A 26,826-nucleotide genomic window follows, 5' to 3' on the forward strand; every position below is an offset into this window, starting at 1 on the left:
GAAGAAAATGGAAGAGAGAGAAAAAGTGTTCATAAATTTTGTTCCGAAACAAGAAACAAATTTTTTTGTTTCTCTTTATCAAATTTTTTTTTTTTTTTGTTTCATATGTGTTTTTAACAAAAAAAATAGATTTGGAACAAAAATGCAAACAAACGCGTTTTACTTTATTTTTTTTGTTTTCGAACAAAAAAATAAAAACTGTTTTTAAACAGAAAAAAGAAGTGAAAACAAACAGGCCCCAAGAAAACCTTGGAGCATGGATTCACGTGCTCGTGTAGAAACATGTAATAATGTCCTGTCAAGCTCACAAAAACTCAGTTGCCTATCGTCGCATGAAAACTGAATAATTTAAAATATATATTTTACAAAATAATTGATTATATTATTTAAATAATTAGTTGATAAAAATATTTATATTATTGATAACAATTGATGTCTAAATACTTTTGTCAAACTAAAATATTTTTTAAAATTATTTATTTTTCACGAAATTAATTAGGTGATTTTATATTTAGACTCGGTTAATAAGCAAGGTAAGCCAAGTATAGGATCTCACAATCCTTATTAGGCTTATCATCAGAAAATTGTCGAATCTCCTATGCCAAATCGATTGGGCTTGGCTGAAAAAGAGAATTGCTTACTCTAATACGACCATCTTGCTGTTGAACCTCTGAGCTAAGAATCTATGATCACCCTGCCTACTTTTTTACATAAACAAGCTGCACCAAGAGATTTGAAAAACCCAATAGCCATAGAATAGAAACACATGAGGACGCTGCCATGTCCCAAAAAGCGCAAAGAAAACCAACGAATCGAACTGGTCAAAAAAGTTTTTGGAGGTCTGTTTGAATTTTGGTTCGGCTTACGTCATAGATTTGATGTAAAAGTCCAACTTCTAATTTCTTTAATTAATTTAAAGATCAATCTTACTGATAAGCAACATCTACAGCCCCTTTGGACCTTAATTATAATGTATTAATTATCGTAATAAATAATATATAGTGTTTTCCCAGTGCCGTATGTTTAGGTCACAAAATCATAATGTCAATCAGAAGTAACGTGATTTGAAATTTCGCATTCGAGGGACAAATCAAAAAGCACCACCCATGGCCACCGCCAAGAGCTCGTCGACGGCGACCAGCTTCTCCTCCCCACCGTGCTTCCACCACCACCACCACCACCACCACCAACACCTGTTGCTGTGCCCTCGCCACCACCACCTCTACAATCACCACCACTTCCTCCACCGCCATGACGGCAGCAGCTGTAACTTTGGCGGCCACGTGCGCCCTGCTTCTTTCGCTTCTCCTCCTCCTCCTCCGCCACCTCCTCTTACCAGCGCCGCTACCCGGAATGACGCCGCAGCTGCGTCTTGTGTTGCTTTGCCGGCAGAGCTCAGTCCCCTTGAGGCCGACTCTTCCGCTCAGTAAGTCCCTTCTACTTACTAGCATTACTGTTTCTTGATCTTTAGACGGGCTCCCATTCATGTGCTCTCGAATCAGCTGCCAACTGAATTCGATGGGAAATTCTGTACATGGGAGGATTTTGGTGAAGGCCCAGCTCCATTAAGTCCTGATCTTTCGTCGTTGCTAGTTGTTTAGTGTTCATGCAGGGAAGGTGTTTGTTGTATTGCGCCAGAGAGCAAACTGTCCTTCAAGCTTGATCCTTTGCTATCTCTTGGTCCCGTGCTGTTCCTTTGGGAAAAGCATGGATACTAATGAACTATCATTTTGAGGAGAAGTCCACTGAGGACTTAAGTTTGAACTGGCTGAGTTTGACATGGACGATGTATCTTAAAATGCGCTGGCTCCCTCCATTTGACGTTTTCATTGCATTTTGTTTGATTCCCAGGATGTTAGTGCAGCAGGATTATGAGCAGCAAGAGGAGGTCTTTGACGACGATGAAGAGCCCGTTTTTGTTTTGACCGATGAATGGAGGGAGTTCTTCGCGAGGTCCGAAGCAAAGAGGAAGTTAGGTAGTGCTAGTAGCTTTTGCAGTCCTCTGTTTCTTCGTCTCGATCGTGTTCGTATTCGGGTTATTCGCTGTCTCACCCTGGATTTTCGCATGTGCAATGTCTTTGTGCAGCTAAGAGGGAGGCTAAGAAGAAAGCCAAGAAGTGAATGGACGACTGTTTTCATGTTCACCTCACTGGATCCCTACGTTCCTTGGGGAACTTGTATCTGATTGACAATCCACAAGTCTAAAATGTATTATATCCTGGAGCTACAGAGTGATTAACATGATTTGGGTCTTCTGTTTGTCGCACATATTAGGACTTCAAGTATTCCGAAACCTGAAGATTTCATAATGAAAGAAGAAAACCTTACCATGTGCTTGGGAGAACTTATCGGCATGGAAGCTGCATCTAAGTTTTTGGAGGATGATGCTTTGGTTGCCATATCTCCATCGAGAAAATTAATCCCGAGTTATCGATATCTACCTTATATTAGTGTTGCAGATTCGGTTCATACATTAGCACTGACAAGGGAAGCGAGAAATTGAGAAAACTAACCAATCAGTGACCCTCATTCTTTAGGCAGAATTGCACTTTTGGATGCCAATGGACAATGTAACCATGGGCGCTTTCTTCCTGGGAAGAGTGATGAGCTTGCAGATTTCAAAAGTCTCTCTACAGGCCACTCCAAGTGATTGTGTTGGCACAACAACAACAATTACAGATATCAGTTTTTTCTAAATGCGCTCAAACTGAAGACACCAAGTTTCTCAAACGACAAATAGACCCTGACAAATATTGCAATCTGGGGATCTTGCATTCTCCACTTGCTGCTGAACTCTTTAACACCATCATCGAGTCCTTAGTCAGGTCTAGAAGCTAATGATTTTAGCAAGTGCCTCATGACATTATCCATCGCAATCTCAAGTGGCAGATCAGCAAGGCTTACAGTCTTCAGGTTCCTACTTTGACATATCCCCCTTGCGAACGTCCACCTTCAAGGTTAAAACACGTGAACAGCCAAACAGAAATCAGACCATTTGTACAAGTTAAATCCTCACATGAATCTCTCGGCAAGTGAGCCATTGAAGCTACAATAAATTGCAGACAAGGCTACATCCAACTTGCAAGATATACCATCTCTTTATATCATCTTCCACAATATCAGGTCTCAAGACAATAGACAACTAAACAGATGAATGGGTTTGACTTTCTGATTTTCTTAGACTCTACTTCGATGATCCAGCCCTCAAACAAAAAAATGAGATACAGAAGTTCCCTCCTGACTCAATTTATTAATGAAAAGATGTCAAATAAGAATTTCCAACAGTGGCAGATGCTCGTACTTCATTGAAGAGAGATATCACCAAACTATTTGTCAGAAGCTACTTTTCAGCGTGTCATACGGTAAAGCAGTCCAAGAGAACTTTCAGTTGTGGCATTGGCAGGAAAAAATAAAAGGAAATTCCAGTGGCGGTAAATGTCTTAGTACATTAAAGAGAGGCATCGTTAACCACTTTCTTATCATCCTATATAGCCAATCTTTAATAATTAGAAAAGAGAAGGGAACATTCGATGGTGTCAAATGTCTCACTTCATTCAAGAGAGCCATCACCAAACTATTTTGAGTGTCTTATGTCACCAATAACCAAATTTCAATCGTATCATATGCAACAGGATCTCTCACGGCGAGCATAAGACTCACCTAATGTTTATGGTTTCATAGCCAACTTGTTCAAAGCAGCATGTACTCTCTCTTCTGAGATCGATGTACGGTTCTCATAGAAATCCAATATCTCCACTGCTATATTCTTCACCTGTTCATGAACACATCAGCTTGGTTTGTTAAAAAGTCAAAGAAACATTATACAAGAAATGACAAGATGGCAAAAATGAGCCTTGTAATGTCAGAGTTATTCTCTGGGAAACAAAATGTTCAAAGTATACTAATGGCATGGCTAGATATGCAATGCGCAGTTGATGTGGGCATTAAAGGTTCTGAGCCTTTTAACCATGCAACTTTAAGGGAGATTAGGAATACACCCATATCATTTATCAATTCACAGCAGCTTGTCAGAAATACAAGTAAACAGACACAAAAATCATGCCACTAAGATTTTAAGATTGATGCATCAGAGGAATGCTGTTACACCATATTCCCCTTTCACATCTTTCCCAGAAACAATTTCAACTTATGAGTATCATGTTAGTCTGGCTACTCTTGAGTGAAAGGGCTAAAACAATGCAAAACTCCACCTTGCATGACCAAGAGTTGAACTCATGCACACTAGAGTGCTGACTTTGAAACCATTCACTGGCCCCTCACTATCTATAATCTCTTAAAAAGGCGACTATTCTCATATTCATAAAGACCTATAGCCAGAAAAAAGTAGCTAAGGAGAGATGGTAAAGTTTTATGTCCCTTGGAAGCTTTAACTGAATTAACATGTCATTGAATCAAGTTGCCAGATTCAATGACCAGTTATAAATTCTTGAAACCTGGATGATGAGGACTTATTGTCAAGAAATACAATCAATGGGAAAGGGCATTCGTACCAACAACCACATCCAAAACTTCAAGAAGAAGAAGCTATATGTTTTCCTCTTAATTGCTGATAATAAAATTGGGATTGAGAAGTTCAATAACCTTGATTGACTAAGAGAAAATAGAGAAAGAAGAGGAACTACAAGAGAGTTGTGTAAAGACTAACTTAAGGTATATAAACATTCTTGATATCAGATTTGACAAGAATTGATAAAAACCTAACTAAAGCTTTCTTTATCTGTAAGCTGTTCTTTTAGATGAAAACATGCTCAAATTTTACCAGGCAATCTAAGGATTGAACAACTCAAAAATTTTCCCTTGGAAATTATTTGCACATCTTATTAAAGAGCCATAAAATTAAAGTACAAGGAAAAACCAAGATAATCTTCTTTAGGCTTATGCAGTGGGTATAGATATGAAAAAGGAAGAAAACTTAAGAGATTCGAACTCACAACATTCATGTCAACCCGAAGCTCTTCAAACCATGAGGTAGTGTCCTTGTCTTTGTATACGCTTGCAATGTATATGCAAGCCAGTGCAATCAAGTGAGGAGGATGCACAAGAATGAGGTCCATCTTGTATGTATCATTCACAAGTCCCCTGCATATCAATTTGGCATACATAATCATTTTTCACTATGAAACAAACTGAAAGCAAGATCGTGGCATCAAATGACCCACAGTACAAACAAAAGTTCATTTGCTCTATACTTATTTACATGCGAAAATTATAGTGCTATATTCGTGTCACAACTATAAGACTGAGCACCATATCAATGAGGGGCAACTTATTGAGAAGTCACTGAACTAATAAGCTTTTCTCTGAACATATGAAATCCTGAAAAGTCGCACTTATTTGTCTTGATGACCAATTATATTTTCTTGAATGTCATGTAGACGTTTTATTTTTTGAGCACATTAGAAGAACTGCATCATATCTTAGCTATCTAGGTGCACAGAAAAGCCAGCGACATGGTCAAGGGAACCCAGATGGGAGCAGTTAATGAAGATGCTGCACTAGTTATGAATAGGATAATTGATCTTTAGATATCCCGAAGGCATATAACTCTCAAGCACCTCATCTCAATAGAATAAAAATCCAGTTCAAAGAATAAATTTGAGTCACAAATATCTAAAGCTAAAGGGTAATGGCTCTGCAGCTATTTCACTTCAAGAAATCATGCACCCAAAGTTGAAGAAGCCTATGCATGATTATTCCATTACTATTTTGAAAACAGCTTACAGGCAGTGTCTGCAGGAATTTAAGAGTGGAAGTTTTACCAAGTAAATTGGGTCATTTCTTCCATGCCCGCGTCCTGAAGCAAGCTGCCAAAAAATGAATATGAGAGAGAGAGAGAGAGAGAGAGAGAGAGAGAGAGAGAGAGAGAGAGAGAGAGAGAGAGAGTTCAGATTGTGAGTCCTCAGAAATAATTAGATTGAGTAGCATCTTAAAAGTATTTAATTGAGTCTGATCATGCATGAAGGACATACATGAACTCTAGATCTTCGCATAAAAATGGTTGTGACCAGTAATCCTAAAACATTAGGAGACACAAAAAATGGTTGGAGCCTTTCCTCTGATAGACTTCACAATACCCTTTCCCCAATCACGGATTGGAATAGCAATTCTCAAAAGTACCATCAACTTCAAAAGGCAGTGCAGAGGATATACATAAACTCTAGTTCTTGGCATAAAAATGGTTGTGATCAGTAATCCTAAACCATTAGGAGACGCAAAAAATGGTTGGAGTCTTCCCTCCGACAAACTTCACAATACCCTTTCCCCAAGTCACGGATTGGGATAGCAATTCTCAAAAGTACCATCAATTTCAAAAGGCAGTGCAGAGGCAAAAGAACCATAGCAAAGATGATGAAATGAAGGACTTACTGTGTCAAAGAACGGTAAGGATGGAATACAACCAAATAATAGTTGAGAGCTTCCAATATCTTCATTTCCATTTCAAGAATATCCTTCACCTCGTATCGATACTTCTCATCAGAATCTGGATAGAATAAGTAAAAGGACTCTTAGCAGTTCTCACATTTGAGCTATGGTTGCTTCGTCCATCTTGCTGGAATTTGATAACCACAAAACACGATTGATTACAACATCCTTACATATTTTCCTGATGTAGAATGCAAGTGCTTTGGCCTGCACAGTGCTTTCTTCTGCTTTTGCTGCCAAGTACAGGCAGGCTGGAGCCACTAGGCGTGGATCATACTCTGACATACTCTTTCTGGAATAGAAAAGCAAAATGGTGACCTAATGAAGTCATATGACATCGTGATCTCAAACTTCAAAAAGACCACAAGCAAAACTGGCAGCCAGCTCATACGATAAGACATAATAGGAGAAAAGCTTGTGAGTTCATGCAAATAAAAATGGAACAAATCAATTCCCACACAGTAAAAGATAACAATACATGCCTTTTGAAAGAGGGATAAAGTATATTCGAAACATAGTTGAATATCTGGGCATGAGTTGTTGACCTCCAACTCAATATAATTTACGCTCACCATACAGCACTCAAAAAGCATAAAGTTTTCACAGGAAAACTTGTCCAGTATGATAGGGAACACCAATCAAAAGAGGAGTTATAAAAAAAAAAAAAGCAGTTAAAATCTTTCACAATCAATATTTGTTTCCGTACAATTTCAGATCACTCTGAAAAAATCAATGTCTTTTTTTCTGATAAATGCTCTAATATGAATGCTTCAAAAGGTAGTAGGTAGAACCATAACCTTCCAGGCATTGCTACAATGCCTGACCGGTTCCCCCTAAATGGCAAAGTCTATTACTTCCAGACCTTGAAAAATGCTACATGGAATCCCTATATAGAGGGTAAAACAACTTCTGAGTGAGGAAAATAAATGATATAAAACAGGAACTAAGCAAGCCAAAGTGGAACAAGCGTAAATTGTGACTAGATAAACAGAGTAACATAGAAATCTTATCTTGCATGACCATATTAGCAAATAACCAATGCATCTTTTCAATACAGTCTACAAAATCTTTTGTTGGTCAACATTCACAACACAATGTAGACATTGTCAGCATCATTAATTGTAATATATAGCCACCTACCTGGTATAAACTCGTCTCATATATGTAACTGCAGTGGCTATGACCCTAGCAAATAAACAGTTCATCAGAATTAAATAGTATTTTCAAACAAAGGGATCACCCACAGCACTGACTTACAATCAATACTCCAATGTTCAAAGTAATAAGTTCTTTTGGTAAGGTTTTGATATTACTTTAAGCATTATAAAGAGAACAAGTATATATCTCACCTTTGCCTGACTTTAACACTCTGAGCCAGTTTCCATATATCTGAAAAAAAAAAAACAGGATCAATGTGCTTGAAAATATACCCATATAACATGTGACGACAATGAACAACCTTTTGGTCAAACGGGTAAGAGCAAGGAGGAACTGCAAGTCCACTATTCCTAACTTTGCACGAAAGTCCACTGCCGCATTAGTTACTCCAGAAAAGCAAATAAAATATGGGAAAAAAAAACCTTCAACTGGGTTAAGATATCATGCAACCACTGCTGACAAGAAAAAAATTCGACTGGCAAAATTTTTTTCCCCAACATACAAGCGATGAACAAAGCCACTATTTGTATTTAAAGTACATGTTCAGATGAAAGAAATACGACATGTAAAATTCTCCCTCATGCCTGGTTTGCCGTAATTCCAGTGATCTTAACAAGCATCATCAATTGTCAGGCTCGAGATGCGGTTAACACTGAACATGGCAATCAAGAATCCTCTTTTCCTATACTACAGTCAAAATGTTTACCAATATACTCTTTATGGGAAGCCAAAGAACACAAAAGAGAGTATATTTCTATCCATGGTACCCTCGTGATCACCAAATGAGGCCTTCATTAGCCTCATATTTTCAAGGTTCCAAGGTTCCCGTCACATCCCGATACTAATGATCGATCACTATCCTTCACTTTTTCACGCACCTGATTCTGAACACAGCGAGCATGACAGCAATTCAACTGCTTAGCCGGCCAATTAAAGTGCTGTCAATCTTGCTAGACACAAAACTACCTACTTTCATCAAGTCCAAATAGATTCCCTTAACACCACATTACTTTCACAATTCAATAACTTACACAAGCGAAAAATCGAGTATTGATCCATAATTAGCGGACGTTTCCATCGCGAAACCAAGAACCTCAGACCACGAATTCGACGCGAAACCAGATCAAAAAAGCGTTGCGGGAAGGGCAAAGGGGGGGGTGGGAAGCGTACAATTGGCCATTTGCATTTTGATGAGCTTGAAATCTTCGACGGTGATGCCTCTCTCTCTGTCCGGCGGATGCACCACGTCCGCATCCTCCGGGTCCAGAAGTTGCTTGCTGCAGAGCCCAAGACGAAAGCCGGGGGGGGGAGAAATCGAAGAAAAATTTCCTCAGGGCCCAAGAAAGTGAATCAAGAATCGACGAGGATTAAGGCGCGGAAACAGAGAAGAAGCACGGCGCATGAATCAGGGGAGTTCGGGAGACTCACTAGTGAGTGGAAGTCCAGAAATTGGCGGCCATTGCTGACGCGGAATTGCAGGAGCTCGGCTGAGCTGCTGGCTATGGCGAGCGGGATTCGATGAAGAAGACGAGTCCCCTCTCTCTCTCTCTCCTCTATTCGGGTTCGGGCCGGGGACCCGAAATGCGAGAGGAGCGACGTGTCTGGACTTTTGATGGGCCTCGGGGGAAATTCGTTGCACGGCGTTTTCCTTAGCCATACTCCAAAGCCAATTTCATTTATTTTATGGATTATTTTTTTTTGGTCGATAATTTTATGGAATATGATTTACCCAATCTTGATACTTTTCGTTGAGTTTAATTTAACATAAATTATTCCAAAAGAAAAAAAAATCTCAAACACATTTATTTATTATTTATATTTCATGTAAGCGTAACTTATAACATGTCCTTTACGTGATGAATCTTGACATGAACATGTAGAGGACTAAAAGAAGTATCGTGTGTAAGGTTGTGGATCGAATCCATGTCCCCATTTTATAGCCATTCACATGTGCACACCTGGAATTCCTTAGTCGAAATTCAAGGATCAATAAGTTTCTCATAATGTTTTATTTCCTCATTTTTCACTTCAGCTTGTCAAATAGGAATCTAAAAAAACCAACCAATTTCATTTGGAGAAGAAATTAGGAATCAAATATTAAAAAAATAATAAAATGTCAATATGAGGTAAATTATCATCCAAATCTACATCAACCATAGAAATGCCATCACCTGCACCGATTGCATTTGCCATCTAGTCAGAAAAATCTTGCAAATTGCATTGCCTTGTGGAGTTGGGGTTTTCTACGGGCCAATCTTTTCTATTTTTTTTAAATTTATCAGGAAAAGGACAAGATACTAAGGGTCTGCATGAGAACGTTTCTGTTTCTCATGGTTTTTGTTCTTTTGTTCCCCTTAACAAAAAAAAAAGAACAAAAAACCTGTTTGGTAATGCCACATTTTTTTTTGTTCCCGGGAACAAAACTTAGCCCGAATGGTTTGGGAACGTAAACAAGAAGCAAAAAAGTTGCTTCTTGTTCCCTGAACAATTTCTAGAAATAAGCTGATTTTCTTTTTAATTTTCTTTATTTCATTTTCTTGCCGCGACCACCGTCAACCGCTCGGAGCCACCGCCCACCGCCGCCACCGCCGTCGGTTGCTTGGTCGCCGCCGCCGCCGCTGTCGCCGGTCGCCGCCGCCGCCGCCGGCCGCCGGTCGCCACCCGTCGGTCGCCGGTTGCCGTTGCCGCAGCCGCCGCCGGTTCCGCTTGCCGGTCCCCCGGTTCGCCGGTCGTCGCCGCCGGTCGCCGGCCGGTCGCCGCCGGTCGCCGCCGCCGCCGCGCCGCCGCCCGCCGTCGCCGGCATGCCGCCGGCAGCGGCGACCGGCGGCGAGAGGCGGCGGCAATCCGTCGACAAGATTAAAAAATGAATAAATACAAAAAGAAATTGTTGCGTTACCAAACAGTTTATATTCTTTTTCTATTTCAAGAGTAGAAATTTTGTGTCGTTATTTTCAAAAAAAAAAAAAAAAAATTTTGGGTTCAAACTTTTTTTACTCGAAATTGTTCCCCGGAGCGAGAAATAGAAAAGAATCATTTCTGAAAAAAAACTCTTCCTGAACGAAGCGTTGTCATGCGCAGCCTAAAAGTCAAACTATGACAAAACCAATCTCACACCTCAAGGCTAATCATAATTCTCACCTACTCACCGGCCGCCGCCTCCTCCATTTAATTTTCCAATCTTTTACACCAACCTCTCCAAATCGCTGTCGTGCCGATTACGACAATGACATCAGGCAATTTTCTTGTGTAAATGCTATATAATCAGTGCATTATGTTATTATTAGCTCTTTTTTTCTTTGAAGCGAAGAAGCGAAGAAGAAGAGAAAGGAAAGAGAAAGGATGAAATAAATCATACAATCCATTTAAAGGAAATTGAAATAAATCATACAATCCATTTAAAGGAAATTCGATACATAATAGTCCTAACTCTCTTCATTCACGCACACCTCTCTCTCTCTCTCTCTAATCCACCATGCTCCTCCTCAGTCATCTCCTAGCAGCTCTAGGGCTTCTGATACTCCTTGTTTGCCTGTGGAGGGCATCCAACAAGCCCAAGATTGCCAATTTACCCCCGGAGCTCCCGGGGGCATGGCCGATCATAGGCCACCTCCACTTGCTTCGTGGCGAGACCCCACTGGCCAAGACCCTGGCCGCCATGGCCGACGCGCAAGGCCCGATGTTCCTGATCCGGCTCGGAGTCCACCCAACGGTCGTCATAAGCAGCCAAGAGGCGGTCCGGGAGTGCTTCACCACCCACGACAAGGAACTCGCTTCTCGTACCAAATCCAAGGCGGGAGTCCACTTGGGCTACGGGAACGCCGCTTTTGCCTTCGCGGAATACGGGGACTTTTGGCGCGAGATGAGGAAGATCACCATGCTTGAGCTCCTGAGCACTCGGAGGTAGGACTGTAAGAATGTAGTTTGAATTTTCAGTTTGCTTTTGAGTTTGATTTGCATATCAAGTTTGACCACCTCTGGTACTCTACGCATCGAATCTGCACCCCGACCGCACTGTTCACTCATCATCAACTGACGAAGGCTCTCAATATCTCTCTTGCAGGCTTGACGACCTAAAGCACGTTCAAGCATCAGAAATCGATACCTTCATCAAGGACCTGCACACTCTCTGCAGGACCAACACTGACAACGCCCAAAATGGGTCCTCCAAGGTGGTGATCATAAGCGAAATGCTCGAGCTCCTGACCTTGAACATCATAACCAGAATGATCGCGAGCAAGAGATACTTTGGACTATCGTCGGCATCAACCGGGTCCTCCTCCGATGACGGCGAGGCGAGTCACCTGAGGAAAGTGATCAAGGACCTTATGTACATTTCTGGGTTTCCTGCGGTTTCGGACCTGGTGCCCTTCATGGGATGGACCGACTGCTTGGGGACCGTGAAGACCATGAAGAGGGTGGCGAGAGAACTGGACGTGATCATTGGGAAATGGGTCGAAGAACACAAGCTGAAGAGAGGAGAAGCGATCGATATGAAGGAGGATTTCATAGACGTGCTGCTGTCTGCGATGGGGAAGGATGGTTTCGCCTTGTTTGGTTACTCTCCCGATACGCTCGTCAAGGCAACAGTAATGGTATGACTTTTGTGATTGAGGTTGCGTTTGCTAATTATTTTGTTCTCGGAAATAATTTCAACTCATAAATGATTTTTTTCTAATTTTATTCTTTAAAAAAGTTTATGAGTATTTAAAAGCATTTGTTAATTGCACAAAATTTCTATTTTCGAAATAGAAATGTGTATCAAATACGTTTGGTATGACTTTTAAATTTTTTTGTAACTTAAAATTTCTTTTATATTTTTAATAATTTCATTACATTCTTCTCTTTTCACCTTTTTCTTCTTTTATTCTTCTTCCTCCTCTAACGGGCAAGGTCGTCGACCTTGAGAGAGCCTCACCATGGTTGGACGAGGCCGATCCTCACCTAGTTCTAGCAAGGTTGACCCTCACTAGTGGTTGGGCGAAGGCTTGCCTCGCCAAATTTGGGGAGGTTGACGAGGCTCTAGCGAGGTTTTTGGACCTTGTTTGGCCGGTGGTCGCTAGAGGAAGAAGAAAAGGAAGAGAAAAAGAAAGAAAAGAAAAGAAACGATAAAAAAAGAAAATGATTTGAGCTTGACTTTGAAGTTATTTTCGAGAATAAAAAAGTAACTTTTTTACTACTTGATTCCTTCCAAATTCATTTTCAGAAACAAAATGTTACCAAATGTTTTTTTTTTTTTAAATTTTATTTCAGAGAATCGAGAATAGAATCAGATATTATAGCGCTCTCTCCATTATTACCATGAAGTCTGCATATCTTAATTGTGTTCTTTATGGGCTTCTGGGCTGCTTCTTGGCAAGTTTTCCGAATGAGCCAGAAAATGGTGGAAAGCTTCACCTCCACTCGGTTCTTCTGGGTTTGTAGTTTTCATGGAAAAATCCAAAAGAAAATTAGAATTGGGCCGGATCTAGCTCACCTTCATATTCAAAACCTTCGATAGCTTTTTCTACATTCTTTAAATGATGTATGGTCAAAATTATATCTTGTAAGTCAAGCTGCAACCCCGGTGGGTACTGACACATATTCTTGGTCCTCTGTAATTTTTCATCCGGCGGATTTACATGCTGAAGAACATTATAGCAGCCGCATCGGACACAACGTCTCTGGCCTTGACGTGGATTCTGTCTCTATTGCTCAACAACAAGCATGTCTTGAAAAGAGCTCAAGAAGAGGTGGACCTCAAAGTGGGCAAGGGCGAGTGGGCACAAGACTCCAACATCGAGAGCTTGCCTTACCTCCAAGCCATCGTCATGGAAAGCCTACGCTTATATCCACCAGGTATTGATATTAACACATCATTGTGACCGTGCGATATTCGAAACCCAAAGTATGATATCTAGATGTAATGCTATATGATGTGTGTTTTAGAAATGTACCAAATTGAATGAGAAACGATGAGTGGTATGAGGTGTGTTTTTGAATTGTCATTTCGTGCACCAGCTCCCGTGTTGGTTCCACATGAAGCGAGAGAGGATTGCACCGTAAGTGGGTATCTCATTCCGAAAGGTACTTGGATATTCATCAACGCTTGGAAGCTGCACAAAGACCCTCAAGTCTGGTCCAATCCAGAAAAATTCTCACCCGAAAGGTTCTTGACGAGCCATTCAGGTACGAAGACCTGCCCATTAAACCTCCACGTGGGGAACTCATAAGAAAAATGTCAGGGACAGAATGGTTTAAAAGTGGTTCATAAAGCAAAGGTCGCAATGAATTCTAATTCAGTTAAAAAAAATGACCAAAAAAACATGTCAATTTGATTTGTTTGGTTTTTTCCCTGAAGGCGTGGATGCTTTGGGTCAGCATTTTGAGTTCGTTCCATTTGGGTCGGGTAGAAGGTCATGCCCGGGAGCGTCGTTTGCATTGCGGGTGATCCACTTGACGCTGGCTCGTCTTCTTCAAGGATTTGACTTGGCAACACCGTCGGACAAACCGGTGGACATGACCGAAGGCTTAGGAGTCAACTTGCCCAAGGCCACTCCTCTTGAAGTTGTTCTCACCCCAAGGTTGCCTTCCAAGCTGTACGAGCAATTGATGCGAAATTAGAAACTATATTCGGTCAGGAAGAGAAAAATGGTCTACGCATATGAGTAATTTCTGTTCATAACATAATTACTTGTGAAGAGGGAAAAGTGCTAAAAAAGTCCTAAACCTTTTTTTGATGCCGATTTAGTCCTAAACCTTTTTACGTTATGCCAATTAAGTCCTTTCCGGCCAATTTTGACCGGATTTTGCTGACTGGACACCGGCCGGGCGACGTGGCCTGATCGATCGCGCTGATGTGTATAATTTTTAATAGTATTTTAATTTTTTTGAATTTTTTTATTTTAATTTTAATTTTTTTCTCTTTTATTTTTATTATTTTCTTTATTATTTTTATTTTTTCTGCTCATCTTCTTCCTCCAGCCGGTCGCCGAGCTTGGCGACCGGCCGAGGCGACGGCCGGTGAGGTTGAGACCTCGCCGGCCACCTCACCAAAGGGGGCCGGGAGGGCAGCCTTGTGCCGGGCGGGCGAGGCTCGCCCTCGCCGGATCCGGCGAGGCTCGACCTCGCCGATCCGGCGCGAGGAGGAGCCGGCGGGGCTCACCTCGCTAGATTCGGCGAGGCGAGGCTCGCCGCCCGCCTTGAGGGCGGCCTCATGCCGGGTGGGCGAGGCTCGCCCTCGTCGGATCCGGCGAGGGTCGAGCCTCGCCCAAGGCCGGCAAGGTTTGACCTCGCCGATCTCGGCGCGAGGAGGAGCTAGCGGGGTCTCCCTTGCTGGCCGTGGGCGAGGCTTGACCCCCTCGCCCATCCGGCGAGGGCGAGCCTCGCCGCCTAGGTCTCAAGGGCGGCCTCGCACCCGAGGTGGGCGAGGCTCGCCCTCGCCGGATTTGGCGAGGGTTGAGCCTCGCCCACCGCCGGCGAAGCTCAACCTCGCCGATCCGGCGCGAGGAGGAGCCGGCGGGGTCGCCCTCGCCGGCCGTGGGTGAGGCTTGACCCTCGCCGGATCCGGCGAGGGCGAGCCTTGTCGCCTAGGTCTCAAGGGCGGCCTCGCACCGGGCGGGCGAGGGTCGAGCCTCGCCCACCGCCGGCGAAGCTCGACCTCGCCAGATCCGGCGCGAGGAGGAGCTGGCGGGGCTCGCCCTCGCCGCCTAGGCCTCAAGGGCGGCCTTGCCCGCCCGGCGCGAGGCCGCCCTAGCGGCCACTGGCGAGGTGGCCGGCGAGGTCGACCTCGACCTCGCCGGCCGTCGCCTCGGCCGGTCGCCGAGCTCCGGCGACCTGGGGGAGGAAGAAGATGAGCAGAAAAAAAAAAAAGAATAAAAATTAAAAGAGAAAAATATTAAAAAATATAAAAATATTAAAAAATATTTAAAATATTATTAAAAATTGTACACGTTAGCGCCGATTAGGCCACGTCAGCCGGCCGGCGTCCAGTCAGCAAAATTCGGCCAAAATTGGCCGGAAAGGACTGAATTGACACAACGTAAAAAGGTTTAGGACTAAATCGGTACAAAGCTAAAAGGTTTAGGACTTTTTTGGCACTTCTCCCCTTGTGAAGATAATAGTATGGACTTCACCAAAAAAAAAGATAATAGTATGGATTAGAACATACATGGCACAGTTATGTTTCTATCCTTATCATTAAAATCATGGCCGATATAAACCGATTAAAATCAAGGGACGATAGAAGTTTCTACTCGAAAAAACAATTATTATTTCTCCAGATTGTCCAATTAAAAAACTCAAGCTAATTATTTGAGGGAGATGACATGAATCAGAAGAGTACATTGAATTGCTTGTCAAGCGATGTGGGACAATTTCTCAACATCATTCACATGCAAGCCGTGTTAAAAGTGACACGAGGAATTTGACTTATAAGAGTGGATGCACAAACGCGAAAGGGATAACGTTGAATCTAAAGGAATTTTTGATAACGTGGAACACTTTCACTTCATTCAAGAGAGATATAACCAAATTATCTGTCGGAAACTACTTGGTGTCTTACATAGTAGAGCACTCTAAGGCTCCACTCATTTCGTAGAAGATAATTTTCAGGAAAACATTTTTTAGATTTTCTAACGTTTATTTCACAAAAATAAATTAGCCACGGAACACACTTTTTGTTAATAGAAAAAACACATTCAAAAGCGAGGAAAATATTTTCCATATTTTCTTTTACCTCATCAACTTTAATGAAACGCATGTTCCTTTTATTTTTATGTTTTCCTTTTCTTTTTATTTTTAAAAGATCAAAATTTTAATTATTGTTTATCTTTTTTTTTTTTTCCTCCTTCCTTTGTTGGTTGTTGGCCACAAGCCAAAGCGAGGCAAGTGAGGCTCGAGCCTCGTCAATGTTTAATGACCTTGGGTAAGGCCCGAGCTTGCTTGACCCGCCTTAGGCGAGTTGCAAACTCACCAGCCTTAGCAAAGCGTGGGCTTGCCTAGATTGGTTGAGCCTCGAGCTCGCCGACTTGCGTCTTGGCTAGTCGCCGGGCTGCCGCGCGTCATTGAGACAAGCAGCGGTGGAGGAAGGAGGAGGGAGAAGGAGGAAGGAAAAGAAAAAAAGGAAAAAAGAAAAAGAAAAGAAAAAGAAATATAAAATAATAAAAATTATATTTTAAAATAAAAATAATTAAAATTTTATTTTTAATATTAAAAAAATCAAATTTTTGGTGATTTTTCCCAGAAAATAAAATCAAATACCGAATAATGGAAAATATTTTTTAGTTTATTTTCACATTTCAGCCGAATACTGAAAAATATTGGTATTTTCTTGGAAAATGGCTTCTTAGATAAAAATTTCCAAAAAATGTGATATTTTATGTTGAAAAGAATAGAGCCTAAGAGAACTTCGACAAACGTTTCGCTGCAATGAAGAGGGGCATCATTTCTAACAGAAGACATCAAACTGGAGGGGAACTGCCGATCTGCAAGTAGAAGTGCTTTGTAATAACTTATGCGTGGATGAGCTCTTATTAGGCAAAGCCCAAAGTCCTTGGATCCTCGGAAACTTTAATAGATGAATGCATGGGTCTTTCGGCTCAGCTTAAAGGAGCGGTAGTTGTCCATTGTCCACCAAAAACAAGCATCGTGCCAATTGAATTGCAAAAGCCCATGGAATAGAATCCCTCCCTCCTAATTAGCTTTCTAAGCCCCCTAACCCCTTTGGGATATGTTATGCTTCCACGCTAACTGTAGCTGTTCTCCTAATTTTGCTTATTAAATGAAAATTGGTTTGTTCTGATATATATATATAGAGAGAGAGGTATCATTAACCAATTTTCTGGCATTTTTTTATATCACAAAACTTTAAAAGTTAAAAAGAAACGAAAACTTTCAATTGCGTCAGATGTTTCGCTTCCTTCAAGAGAGCAACTACCAAACTATTTTTGAGCGTCTTATATCACCAATGACCGAACTTCAATCGTATTTATACGGAACAAGACCTCTCATGGCAATTATAAAAACCAACTCGCGCATAAAGTAATCTCAAAGTGCTGTCGGTCTTGATAGACCCAAAGCCAGGGACTTTTATCAAGTCCAAATAGCTTCCCTTAAGACCACATCGCTTTCACAATTCGATAACTTACGCAAGCGACAAATCGGGTAGTATAATTACGAGTCCATGCTCGACCATACCGCCCCAGCGGACTTTCCCAGAGGACGTCGGCTTCCCTCTACCGGCTCCGCCATGGCCAGAGGAGGGAAGAGAGAAGAAGAAGAAAAAAAGAAAAAAGAAAAAGAAAAAGAGAAAATAGAAAAATAAAACGAAAATATCATTGATGTGGTAAATGTATCATAGTTTATAAAGTTTGGGGTTTTTCATATAAAAAAAAATTAGGATAAATTTGTCACTCTAAGTAAAGTTTGGAATTTTTTTGTGGTATTTTTACGCACCTAATTCTGAAAACAGCGAGCATGACAGCAATTCAACCGCTTAGCCGGCCAATTAAAGTGCTGTCGATCTTGCTAGACACAAAACCACCTACTTTCATCAAGTCCAAATAGATTCCCTTAACACCACATTACTTTCACAATTCAGTAACTTACACAGGCGAAAAATCGAGTATTGATCCATAATTAGCGGACGTTTCCATCGCGAAACCAAGAACCTCAGACCACGAATTCGACGCGAAACAAGATCAAAAAAGCGTTGCGGGAAGGGCAAGGGGGGAAGCGTACAATTGGCCATTTGCATTTTGATGAGCTTGAAATCTTCGACGGTGATGCCTCTCTCTGTCCGGCGGATGCACCACGTCCGCCTCCTCCGGGTCCAGAAGTTGCTTGCTGCAGAGCCCAAGACGAAAGCCGGGGGAGAAATCGAAGAAAAATTTCCTCAGGGCCCAAGAAAGTGAATCAAGAATCGACGAGGATTAAGGCGCGGAAACAGAGAAGAAGCACGGCGCATGAATCAGGGGAGTTCGGGAGACTCACTAGTGAGTGGAAGTCCAGAAATTGGCGGCCATTGCTGACGCGCGGAATTGCAGGAGCTCGGCTGAGCTGCTGGCTATGGCGAGCGGGATTCGATGAAGAAGACGAGTCCCCTCTCTCTCTCTCCTCTATTCGGGTTCGGGCCGGGAACCCGAAATGCGAGAGGAGCGACGTGTCTGGACTTTTGATGGGCCTCGGGGAAATTCGTTGCATGGCGTTTTCCTTAGCCATACTCCAAAGCCAACCTCATTTATTTTATGGATTATTATTTTTTTGTCGATTATTTTATGTAATATGATTTACCCAATCTTGATACATTTCGTTGAGGTTAATTTAACATAAATTATTCCAAAAGAAAAAAAAACCTGAAATACATTTTTTATTTATTTAAACGTAACATATCCTTTAGGTGAGGAGGCCCGACACGAACACGCAGAGGACTAATAGAAGTACCGTGTGTAAGGTTGGGGATCGAATCCATGCCCCATTTTATAGCCATTTAGATGCGTGCACCTGGAATTTCTTAGTAAATCCAAGGACCAATAAATTTCTCGTAATGTTTACTATCTCCTTATTTTTCACTTCCACATGCATAAAAAGTTTATGGACCATATTGAATGAATTAAAAATTAATAACTAATATTGCACATTGGGCTAAAGTTTAAAAATCACATTGAGTAAATTAAAAATTCAGAAACAACATTGAATATTAAAAGAAAATTTAAAAATTATTTTTTGTCGTTTTGTCAATCTTAATATTGTAGATTGTACGGTTGACATGGAATCCAACCGATGAAAGGGCCGCTCCTTCGCTAATCATACTTCTTTGTGGGACCGAGAATAGATAGAAACCCCCCATTTCTTTGTACATTTGTGGAATGTCTAGGGGGGAATCATGCGTCTAGAGTTTATCTTAGTACTGTAGCATGTAGGGCATGTGCTTGACTTCTCATTCCTTGAAAACCAGACTAGCTTCCACCAGTAATTAATAATCAAAGAAGGAAAAGTATCACATGCGAGTCATCAATCGAAGTGACAAAATAATGATGACTGGGCAGATGCAATCCCCACGTGGGGCCTTGTTATCGAGGTTGCTCCTCTCACTATTGTTTCTCCCGTGAGAGGCGGGATACGGGGACCCCACTTGGGGGACTCTCACCCTGGGAGATTTTCCCTCCAGTGGGGGGTTCCCCTTAAGCAGTTTAAGGATCTGCTCAAGTCCATTACCAGGTTCTAATGTGTTTTTCGGGAGCCTGGATTTTGCTCCCAACCTTCAATTATTTCTCCCCAAGGGCGGGGGATACCCGGATGTGGCCCCCGAGCCTGCGAGTTGTATGGGGGGCATGACATTACCCAGCCGCGTGGGGCCTTGTTATTGAGGTTGTCCCCCCCGGAGCGCTGCAGTTTAAGGTCCTGCCGAGGACCATCTAGGGGGGAATCATGCGTCTAGAGTTTATCTTAGTACCGTAGCATGTAGGGCATGTGCTTGACTTCTCATTCCTTGAAAACCAGACTAGCTTCCACCAGTAATTAATAATCAAAGAAGGAAAAGTATCACATGCGAGTCATCAATCGAAGTGACAAAATAATGATGACTGGGCAGATGCAATCCCACGCTTTCTCCAACTTGCCACTCAAAAGCACAACCCTGCCCATCCCAACCAAGAATTAAGCCAACTATTCCAAGGCGAAACGCTAGCTTCATCAAGAAACTGGGCTCCTGTACATGCCTCTCTCTCTCATCCCATAGCCAGTGAATCACAAAATCCACATCACAAGGCTAATCATAATTATTGCCCACCTACTTGCGGCCATCTCCTCCATCTCACTTTCCCATCTTTTGAAACCAACCTTGCTATTTATTCAGATCGCTATCGTGTTGATTACCACTACGTAATTGGTCATTTTTCTGATGTAAATGCTGTATAATCAATGCATTCAGTAATTATTATCTCTAAGGATGTGCAACTAGATCGGATATACTCGGGAATTGGACCGACCCATGTGGAAAATGGGGTTGGGAACCAGTTCCCAAAATTTGGAACCGATTTGAACTATTCTGCGAATCGGTTTCGAGTGATTACTCATCGGGAACCGGTTCCAAAGCCCTATTTTTTCCCCTTGATTTCTATTCTTACTCTTGTAGTCGCATGCCGTTTTTTCCTCTCGATGCTCCTCCTTTGCCGTTCCTCTTTCTCACTTGCTTCCCTCCTTGCCAGCTCACCATCGCATTATCCATCGTTGGCTCACCATAACACCGTCTATCGCTGGCTCCCTCTCGCACTGTTTGACAGACTGCATCCGTTGCCACCAAATTTCTATGATTCAATTCATACTGTTGCAGAACCAACATGGCAAGACTTGCCTTATGAAATACTACGTCCCCCTCGAGGTCTCTGAGAAGCACAAGCTCGAGTATGAAGTAGCCCCCTTTGCTCGATTTTTTGCTCATTCCCCGTTTCTTAGGCTGAATTGGCGTTTTGCTTGGTTGTTATCTTTGTCTTCTCTTGTGTGCATGGTTTGATGGATTTTTAGATTCATTGTGGTTAATAGATATTCCAAGTTCACCAATTTTATTGAGGTTAGGAATTTTTGATCTTTTTTATCTCGAATTTGTTAGGCTCTTTTCGCTCAGCCAATCCAAAATTTGGTGTCGCCCTTAGTCTCCCCCCAAGATGTTCTCACGTATTAATGTATAATTCAAAGCCGTATAGGATATTGGGCAATTGCAAAATAGTTTCAGTGAAAAAGGGTTAACCCTAGAACCGGATTGGAAAATTAGAATGGTTCGGGTATAGGGTCCAATGAGCATAGGGTTGGGTACACGGTCTAGGTCTGAACCTTACCCATCCTGGACCCGATCATCCCTCATTAGCTATTTTTTTATTTGAAGCGAAGAAGAAGGGAAAGGAAAGAGAAATGATTAAATAAATCATATGATACATAATAGTCCTAACTCTCTTCTTTCGCGCACACCTCTCTCTCTCTCTCTCTCTAATCCACCATGCTCCTCCTCAGTCATCTCCTAGCAGCTTTAGGGCTTCTGATACTCCTTGTTTGCCTCTGGAGGGCATCCTACAAGCCCAAGAGTGCCAATTCAGCTCCAGAGCTACCGGGCGCATGGCCGACCATAGGCCACCTCCACTTGCTTCGTGGCGAGACCCCACTGGCCAAGACCCTGGCCGCCATGGCTGACGCGCAAGGCCCGATGTTCCGGATCCGGCTCGGAGTCCACCCAACGGTCATCATAAGCAGCCAAGAGGTGGTCCGGGAGTGCTTCACCACCCCCGACTAGGAACTCGCTTCTCGTACCAAATCCAAGGCGGGAGTCCACTTGGGCTACGGGAACGCCGCTTTTGCCTTCGCGGAATACGGGGACTTTTGGCGCGAGATGAGGAAGATCACCATGCTTGAGCTCCTAAGCATTCGGAGGTAGGACTGTAAGAATATATTTTGAATTTTCAGTTTGCTTTCGAGTTTGATTTGCATTCGATAATCTACATTCTGCCACTATATTATCAAAAAAGAATTCTTCTAATATAGATGAGCTAAATAATGTCGATACCCGTGACATTCAATTAATTTCCCCGACTAGGTCATAAAGTTACGGAAAATTTATATGTGATAACTTAAATGCGAAACTATTTACATTCAATGATATAAAAAATCGAAATTACATAACATGCTTATATTATGCGACCGCCTTAATCATTTGCTCTATTTTCTTCAAAATGATAAACATATCATAGTATGCTTCTTCTTTTTTACTCTTGGCATGTGACAGTGCTTGCTTACCAAAAGAAATAGTGGGAAAAAAAGAAAGAACAGAAAGCAAAGCAAAAGGACGAAATGAAATTATATTAACCATTCATATCCAACTCTGTTGATTTCCACATACCTTCCCTCTGTTTCTGTCTCTGTCTGTCTGTCTGTCTGTCTGTCTGTCTCTCTCTCTCTCTCTTTCTCTCTGTAAACCACCATGCTCTTCCTCACTCATCTCCTAGCAGTTCTAGGGGTTGTGTTGCTCCTGCTAATTCTATGGAGGGCAAGATCTTCTCCGAACAAACCCAAAGGTACTGCCTTACCCCCGGAGCTGCCGGGTGCATGGCCGATCATAGGCCACCTCCACTTGCTGGGCGGCGAGACCCCGCTGGCCAGGACCCTGGCTGCCATGGCCGACAAGCAGGGCCCGATGTTTCGGATCCGTCTCGGAGTCCACCCGGCGACCATCATAAGCAGCCAGGAGGCAGTCCGGGAGTGCTTCACCACCCACGACAAGGACCTCGCTTCTCGCCCCAAATCCAAGGTGGGAATCCACTTCGGCTACGGGTATGCCGGTTTCGGCTTCGCAGAATACGGGGACTTGTGGCGCGAGATGAGGAAGATAACCATGCTCGAGCTCCTAAGTACTCGAAGGTAGGGCTATAGGATTACAATCTGAATTCAGTTCTAATTCGGTTGAATTTGGTTTGGAATATGAAAGCCAAAGTCAAACTCGAAAGCTTTTCTTTTCAACTTCGATTCTCGTATCAAGTTTGACCCAACCGAACCCCGACCGCACTGTTCCCTCATAATCGATTGATGAAGGCTCTCTCTGTCTCTCTTGCAGGCTCGACAACCTAAAGCACGTTCAAGCATCAGAAATCGACACCTTCGTCAAGGACCTGCACGCCCTTTGCAGGACCAACGCCATCGACGCCCAAAACGGGTCCTCCAAGGTTGTGGTCATAAGCCAATTGCTCGAGCTCCTGACCTTGAACATCATAATCAGAATGATCGCGAGCAAGAGATACTTCGGACTATTGTCAGCGTCGACGGGGTCCTCCACCGACGACGATGAGGAGGCGAGTCACCTGAGGAAAGTGATCAAGGAATTCATGTACATCTCCGGGTTCCCCACGGTCTCAGAGCTGGTGCCCTTCACGGGATGGACCGACTGCGTGGGGACCGTGAAGACCATGAAGAGGGTGGCGAGAGAGATGGATGAGATCGTCGGGAAATGGGTTGAAGAGCACAAGCTGAAGAGAGAAGGTGATCAGAGAGGGGAAGTGATCGGTGATGTGAAGGAGGATTTCATAGACGTGATGCTGTCCGTGATCGGGGAGGACGGTTTAGCCCAGTTTGGTCACTCTCCTGAGACACTCATCAAGGCAACAGTAGTGGTACGCGACTCTTGCGATGGAGCTCTTTCCATTATTAGCATAAAGTAATTGGGTTCTCCATTTTATTCCCTTCCCTTAGTACTTCATTGATGATCCTTGACTGGAAGAAAGGAAAGGAATCGATAGTCCAAAGGCTCTCACCGAGCCCATCATTGGCCTTTTATTGACCAAAGGGCGTTGGAAAATATCTTATGGTCAATTTTTACTTTTCATAGCAAAAAGTTGTTGCTATTATGTCTGCGATCTATGTCATCGGAATTTTAAATTATGCCTATTTTAACATCTAGCTCAAATCTTTATTCTGTTACCACTATACGCAATATATTAACATCCCAAACTTTTTTTTTTTAGCAATATCTCAAACTCGTACGAACATGACAAAAATACTCTTCATCCGCCAAAAAATCCAAACCTTGGACTCTTAAGTTCAAGAGTATTGATGTTATAGTGGGCAAAGTTTAGAATTTTTTTGTGATAGATGGAGAGTATTTTTGTGAAACTAGTATGTTTGGTATATTGGTGTCAGTGTGAGAATATTTTATGATGTTTTTATGGTAAACAAAGGATACATTTTGTCATATAGATGCAACGTTGGGCAGTTTTAGTGACTTAAAAGAAGAGTTTGAGATATTGATGTCACGATCAATATAATTTAGGACTTTTGGCCATATGTTTCCTGAAATCGTCTAAGCTTCTTCTTGACAATTTTTCCAATTGATCCAGAAAAAGGGTAACCGCTCAATTTTTTTGGGTTTATTGTTTTCATAGAATGATGTAAAAGAAGATTAGAATTGGGCTGGATCTAGCTCACCTTCATATTCATACCCTACGCTAGCTTTGTCTTTCTAGAATTGATCTCTAGTCTAAACTATATGTACTTATTCATATTCTTGGTCCTCTGTAATTTTTTGTCTGGCCAATTTACATGCTGAAGAACATTATAGTGGCCGGATCGGACACAACGTCTCTGAACTTGACATGGGTCCTGTCTCTACTGCTCAACCACAAACACGTCTTGAAGAGAGCTCAAGAAGAGATAGACCTCAAAGTGGGCAAGGACAAATGGGTACAAGACTCTGACATCGGGAGCTTGCATTACCTCCAAGCCATCGTCAAGGAAACCCTGCGCCTATATCCGCCAGGTACCTACATTTTCATGTGATTCGCAATGCTTGACACGACTCGATATTAACATGTCATAGTTGCCATGCAATTGGAAGCACCGAGGACGACATCTAGATGTCACGCAACATGATGCATGTGTTGGAGATGTAATGAGAAGAAATATATGAAAATTTGAATGATCATTTCTTGGTATCAGGTCCCCTTTCGATCCCGCATGAAGCGAGAGCGGACTGCAATGTGAGAGGCTATCTCATCCCAAAGGGCACTCGGATATTCGTCAACGTGTGGAAGCTGCACAGAGACCCTCAAGTCTGGTCCGACCCGGAAAAATTCTTACCCGAACGGTTTTTGACAAATCATTCAGGTATGAAGATCTGCCCATCAACCCTACACATATGAAACTCATGAGAACAATTTTAGGAAATGGTTTGAAAGTAGTTTTGTAAAGCAAGGTTGGCCATGAATCCCAATTTAGTCAAAAGAAATGACCAACAAAAAATATGTTGAATTTTTTTGTTTCATTTTTTCCCTCGAAGGTGTGGATGCTTCGGGTCAGCATTTTGAATTCATTCCGTTTGGATCGGGTCGAAGAATATGCCCGGGAGCCGCGTTCGCATTGCGAGCGACCCACTTGACGTTGGCACGTCTTCTTCAAGGATTCGACTTGGCAATATCATCGGACGAACTAGTGGACATGACCGAAGGCATAGGGCTCAACCTACCCAAGGCCACTCCTCTTCGAGTCGTCCTCAACCCGAGGTTGCCTTCCATGCTCTATGAGAAATTGACGGCGAATTAGAAACCACTTTCGTCGGGAAGAGCAAAAAGGTTCCATGTATGTGAATAATCTCGCATAACAAAATAGTTACTTGAGTAGATAATATGGATTATATGAGTATTAAACAACAATCTTCTTAATGTAGATGCACTGATTGTTGAAATAATTTGTTATCATAAAAGAGATGTCCTTGGTTAAGAGAATATGTGACTCTTGATTAAGAGAAGAAATGACTTTTGATCAAAGAATACGTGACTCTTACTTATGAAAAGAAGTGACTCTTCGTCCTAAAAGGAGATTATCGGTATTTATGAAAGGAAATTATTCTAGCCAAAAATTGGCTCAATGGATCCAATTGGTAAAATGTAAAAAAGTTTATGACTTAATTGGTACAATTAAAAAGTGTAGTTGGTAAAAAATATGGGTTTAAGATTTTTTTTAGTAAATTCCCCATTAGTGTCTTAATGGCTCGTCATTGAGTGAGCAAGAGAAGTCGAGAGCTCTCAAAAGCTATGAACTAGTTGCAAATATAGATGACCTCATAGCGCTATGAGAATTGTTGAATAATTAGAGCACTATTAGTGTCCAACTCCTAATGCATAAGTCGTATTATTGGAATACTTTATGCATAAGTCGGCTTTGAAACCTTACATCTTGGATGACTTTTATATTTAAATATTTTCGCGAATGATAGAAATATTTTTCATTTATTCATACGATCTTTTTTTAAGAAAATATTTTTCAGATAATTCATAAATAAACGAAGCTTTAGTTGAAAAAAATCATCTCATTGGTCCCAACATAACTGCATTTACTTGTAGAAATTGTGGTTCTCTTTGGACCAAAATTTTCTTTTTCTGTAATCAATTAAGAAAAGACTTCCCTCCGGAACAAAGATGGACCTCTCGCGCAAGACACCATTACTGCGTTGACTAAGTCAACGGCCGACAAAACCAATCGACAAATAATTAATATATCGCGTAGTTACTTGTCGCTTTCCTTTATTTGACTCTTGTGCATCCCGTCCACTTTTCTCCCTTGTATGTGTAAGTTAAATCGAGGGATAATGCATCATTCAATAATCTAAATTCTGCCACTATATTATCAAAAATAATTCTACTAATATAGATGAGCTAAATAATGTCGATACCCGAAACATTCAATTAATTTCCCCGACTAGGTTATAAAGTTGCG

At 42.0% G+C, this 26,826-nt stretch overlaps 4 protein-coding genes and 1 long non-coding RNA gene across 7 annotated transcripts; 3 read left to right on the forward strand and 2 right to left on the reverse strand.

The window, feature by feature from the left end:
* Positions 1-1,017: 1,017 nt before the first annotated feature.
* LOC104456516 (ethylene-responsive transcription factor ABI4-like) lies at positions 1,018-2,345 on the forward strand. The gene is made up of 3 exons (XM_010071323.3): positions 1,018-1,426; positions 1,852-1,976; positions 2,087-2,345. Exons 1-3 carry the CDS (start codon positions 1,107-1,109, stop codon positions 2,119-2,121), a joined length of 480 nt encoding a protein of 159 aa, XP_010069625.2. The 5' UTR covers positions 1,018-1,106; the 3' UTR covers positions 2,122-2,345.
* A 219-nt stretch (positions 2,346-2,564) lies between these two features.
* LOC104416304 (cyclin-C1-2) lies at positions 2,565-9,192 on the reverse strand. Of its 3 annotated transcripts, XM_039300662.1 has the most exons (10): positions 9,031-9,192; positions 8,773-8,879; positions 7,794-7,833; positions 7,585-7,629; positions 6,618-6,736; positions 6,388-6,502; positions 5,781-5,825; positions 4,953-5,100; positions 3,661-3,772; positions 2,565-2,950 (listed from the first exon to the last, which is right to left on the reverse strand). In XM_039300662.1, the coding sequence occupies exons 1-9, from the start codon at positions 9,060-9,062 to the stop codon at positions 3,668-3,670; spliced, it is 756 nt and encodes a 251-aa protein (XP_039156596.1). In that variant the 5' UTR covers positions 9,063-9,192; the 3' UTR covers positions 2,565-2,950; positions 3,661-3,667. The 3 variants fall into 3 exon arrangements, with proteins under 3 accessions (XP_039156596.1, XP_039156597.1, XP_018716759.1); XM_039300663.1 differs by lacking the exon at positions 7,585-7,629; XM_018861214.2 differs by lacking the exon at positions 8,773-8,879 and having other exon boundaries at positions 9,031-9,187.
* A 1,704-nt stretch (positions 9,193-10,896) lies between these two features.
* On the forward strand, positions 10,897-14,376 carry LOC120287661 (cytochrome P450 CYP82D47-like). Its single transcript, XM_039300800.1, has 6 exons — positions 10,897-10,946; positions 10,980-11,502; positions 11,663-12,194; positions 13,230-13,437; positions 13,600-13,767; positions 13,940-14,376. The coding sequence occupies exons 2-6, from the start codon at positions 11,075-11,077 to the stop codon at positions 14,200-14,202; spliced, it is 1,599 nt and encodes a 532-aa protein (XP_039156734.1). The 5' UTR covers positions 10,897-10,946; positions 10,980-11,074; the 3' UTR covers positions 14,203-14,376.
* LOC120287662 lies at positions 10,979-22,516 on the reverse strand. The gene is made up of 3 exons (XR_005545886.1): positions 22,466-22,516; positions 21,544-22,005; positions 10,979-11,052 (listed from the first exon to the last, which is right to left on the reverse strand). It is a non-coding gene; the product is annotated as an uncharacterized LOC120287662 (long non-coding RNA).
* On the forward strand, positions 22,453-25,877 carry LOC104456514 (cytochrome P450 CYP82D47). Its single transcript, XM_010071319.3, has 5 exons — positions 22,453-22,983; positions 23,177-23,729; positions 24,664-24,871; positions 25,051-25,218; positions 25,391-25,877. Exons 1-5 carry the CDS (start codon positions 22,547-22,549, stop codon positions 25,651-25,653), a joined length of 1,629 nt encoding a protein of 542 aa, XP_010069621.2. The 5' UTR covers positions 22,453-22,546; the 3' UTR covers positions 25,654-25,877.
* Positions 25,878-26,826: the final 949 nt, after the last annotated feature.

This window comes from Eucalyptus grandis, chromosome 8 (genome assembly GCF_016545825.1).
Source record: "Eucalyptus grandis isolate ANBG69807.140 chromosome 8, ASM1654582v1, whole genome shotgun sequence".
NCBI classification, from domain to species: Eukaryota; Viridiplantae; Streptophyta; class Magnoliopsida; order Myrtales; family Myrtaceae; genus Eucalyptus; species Eucalyptus grandis.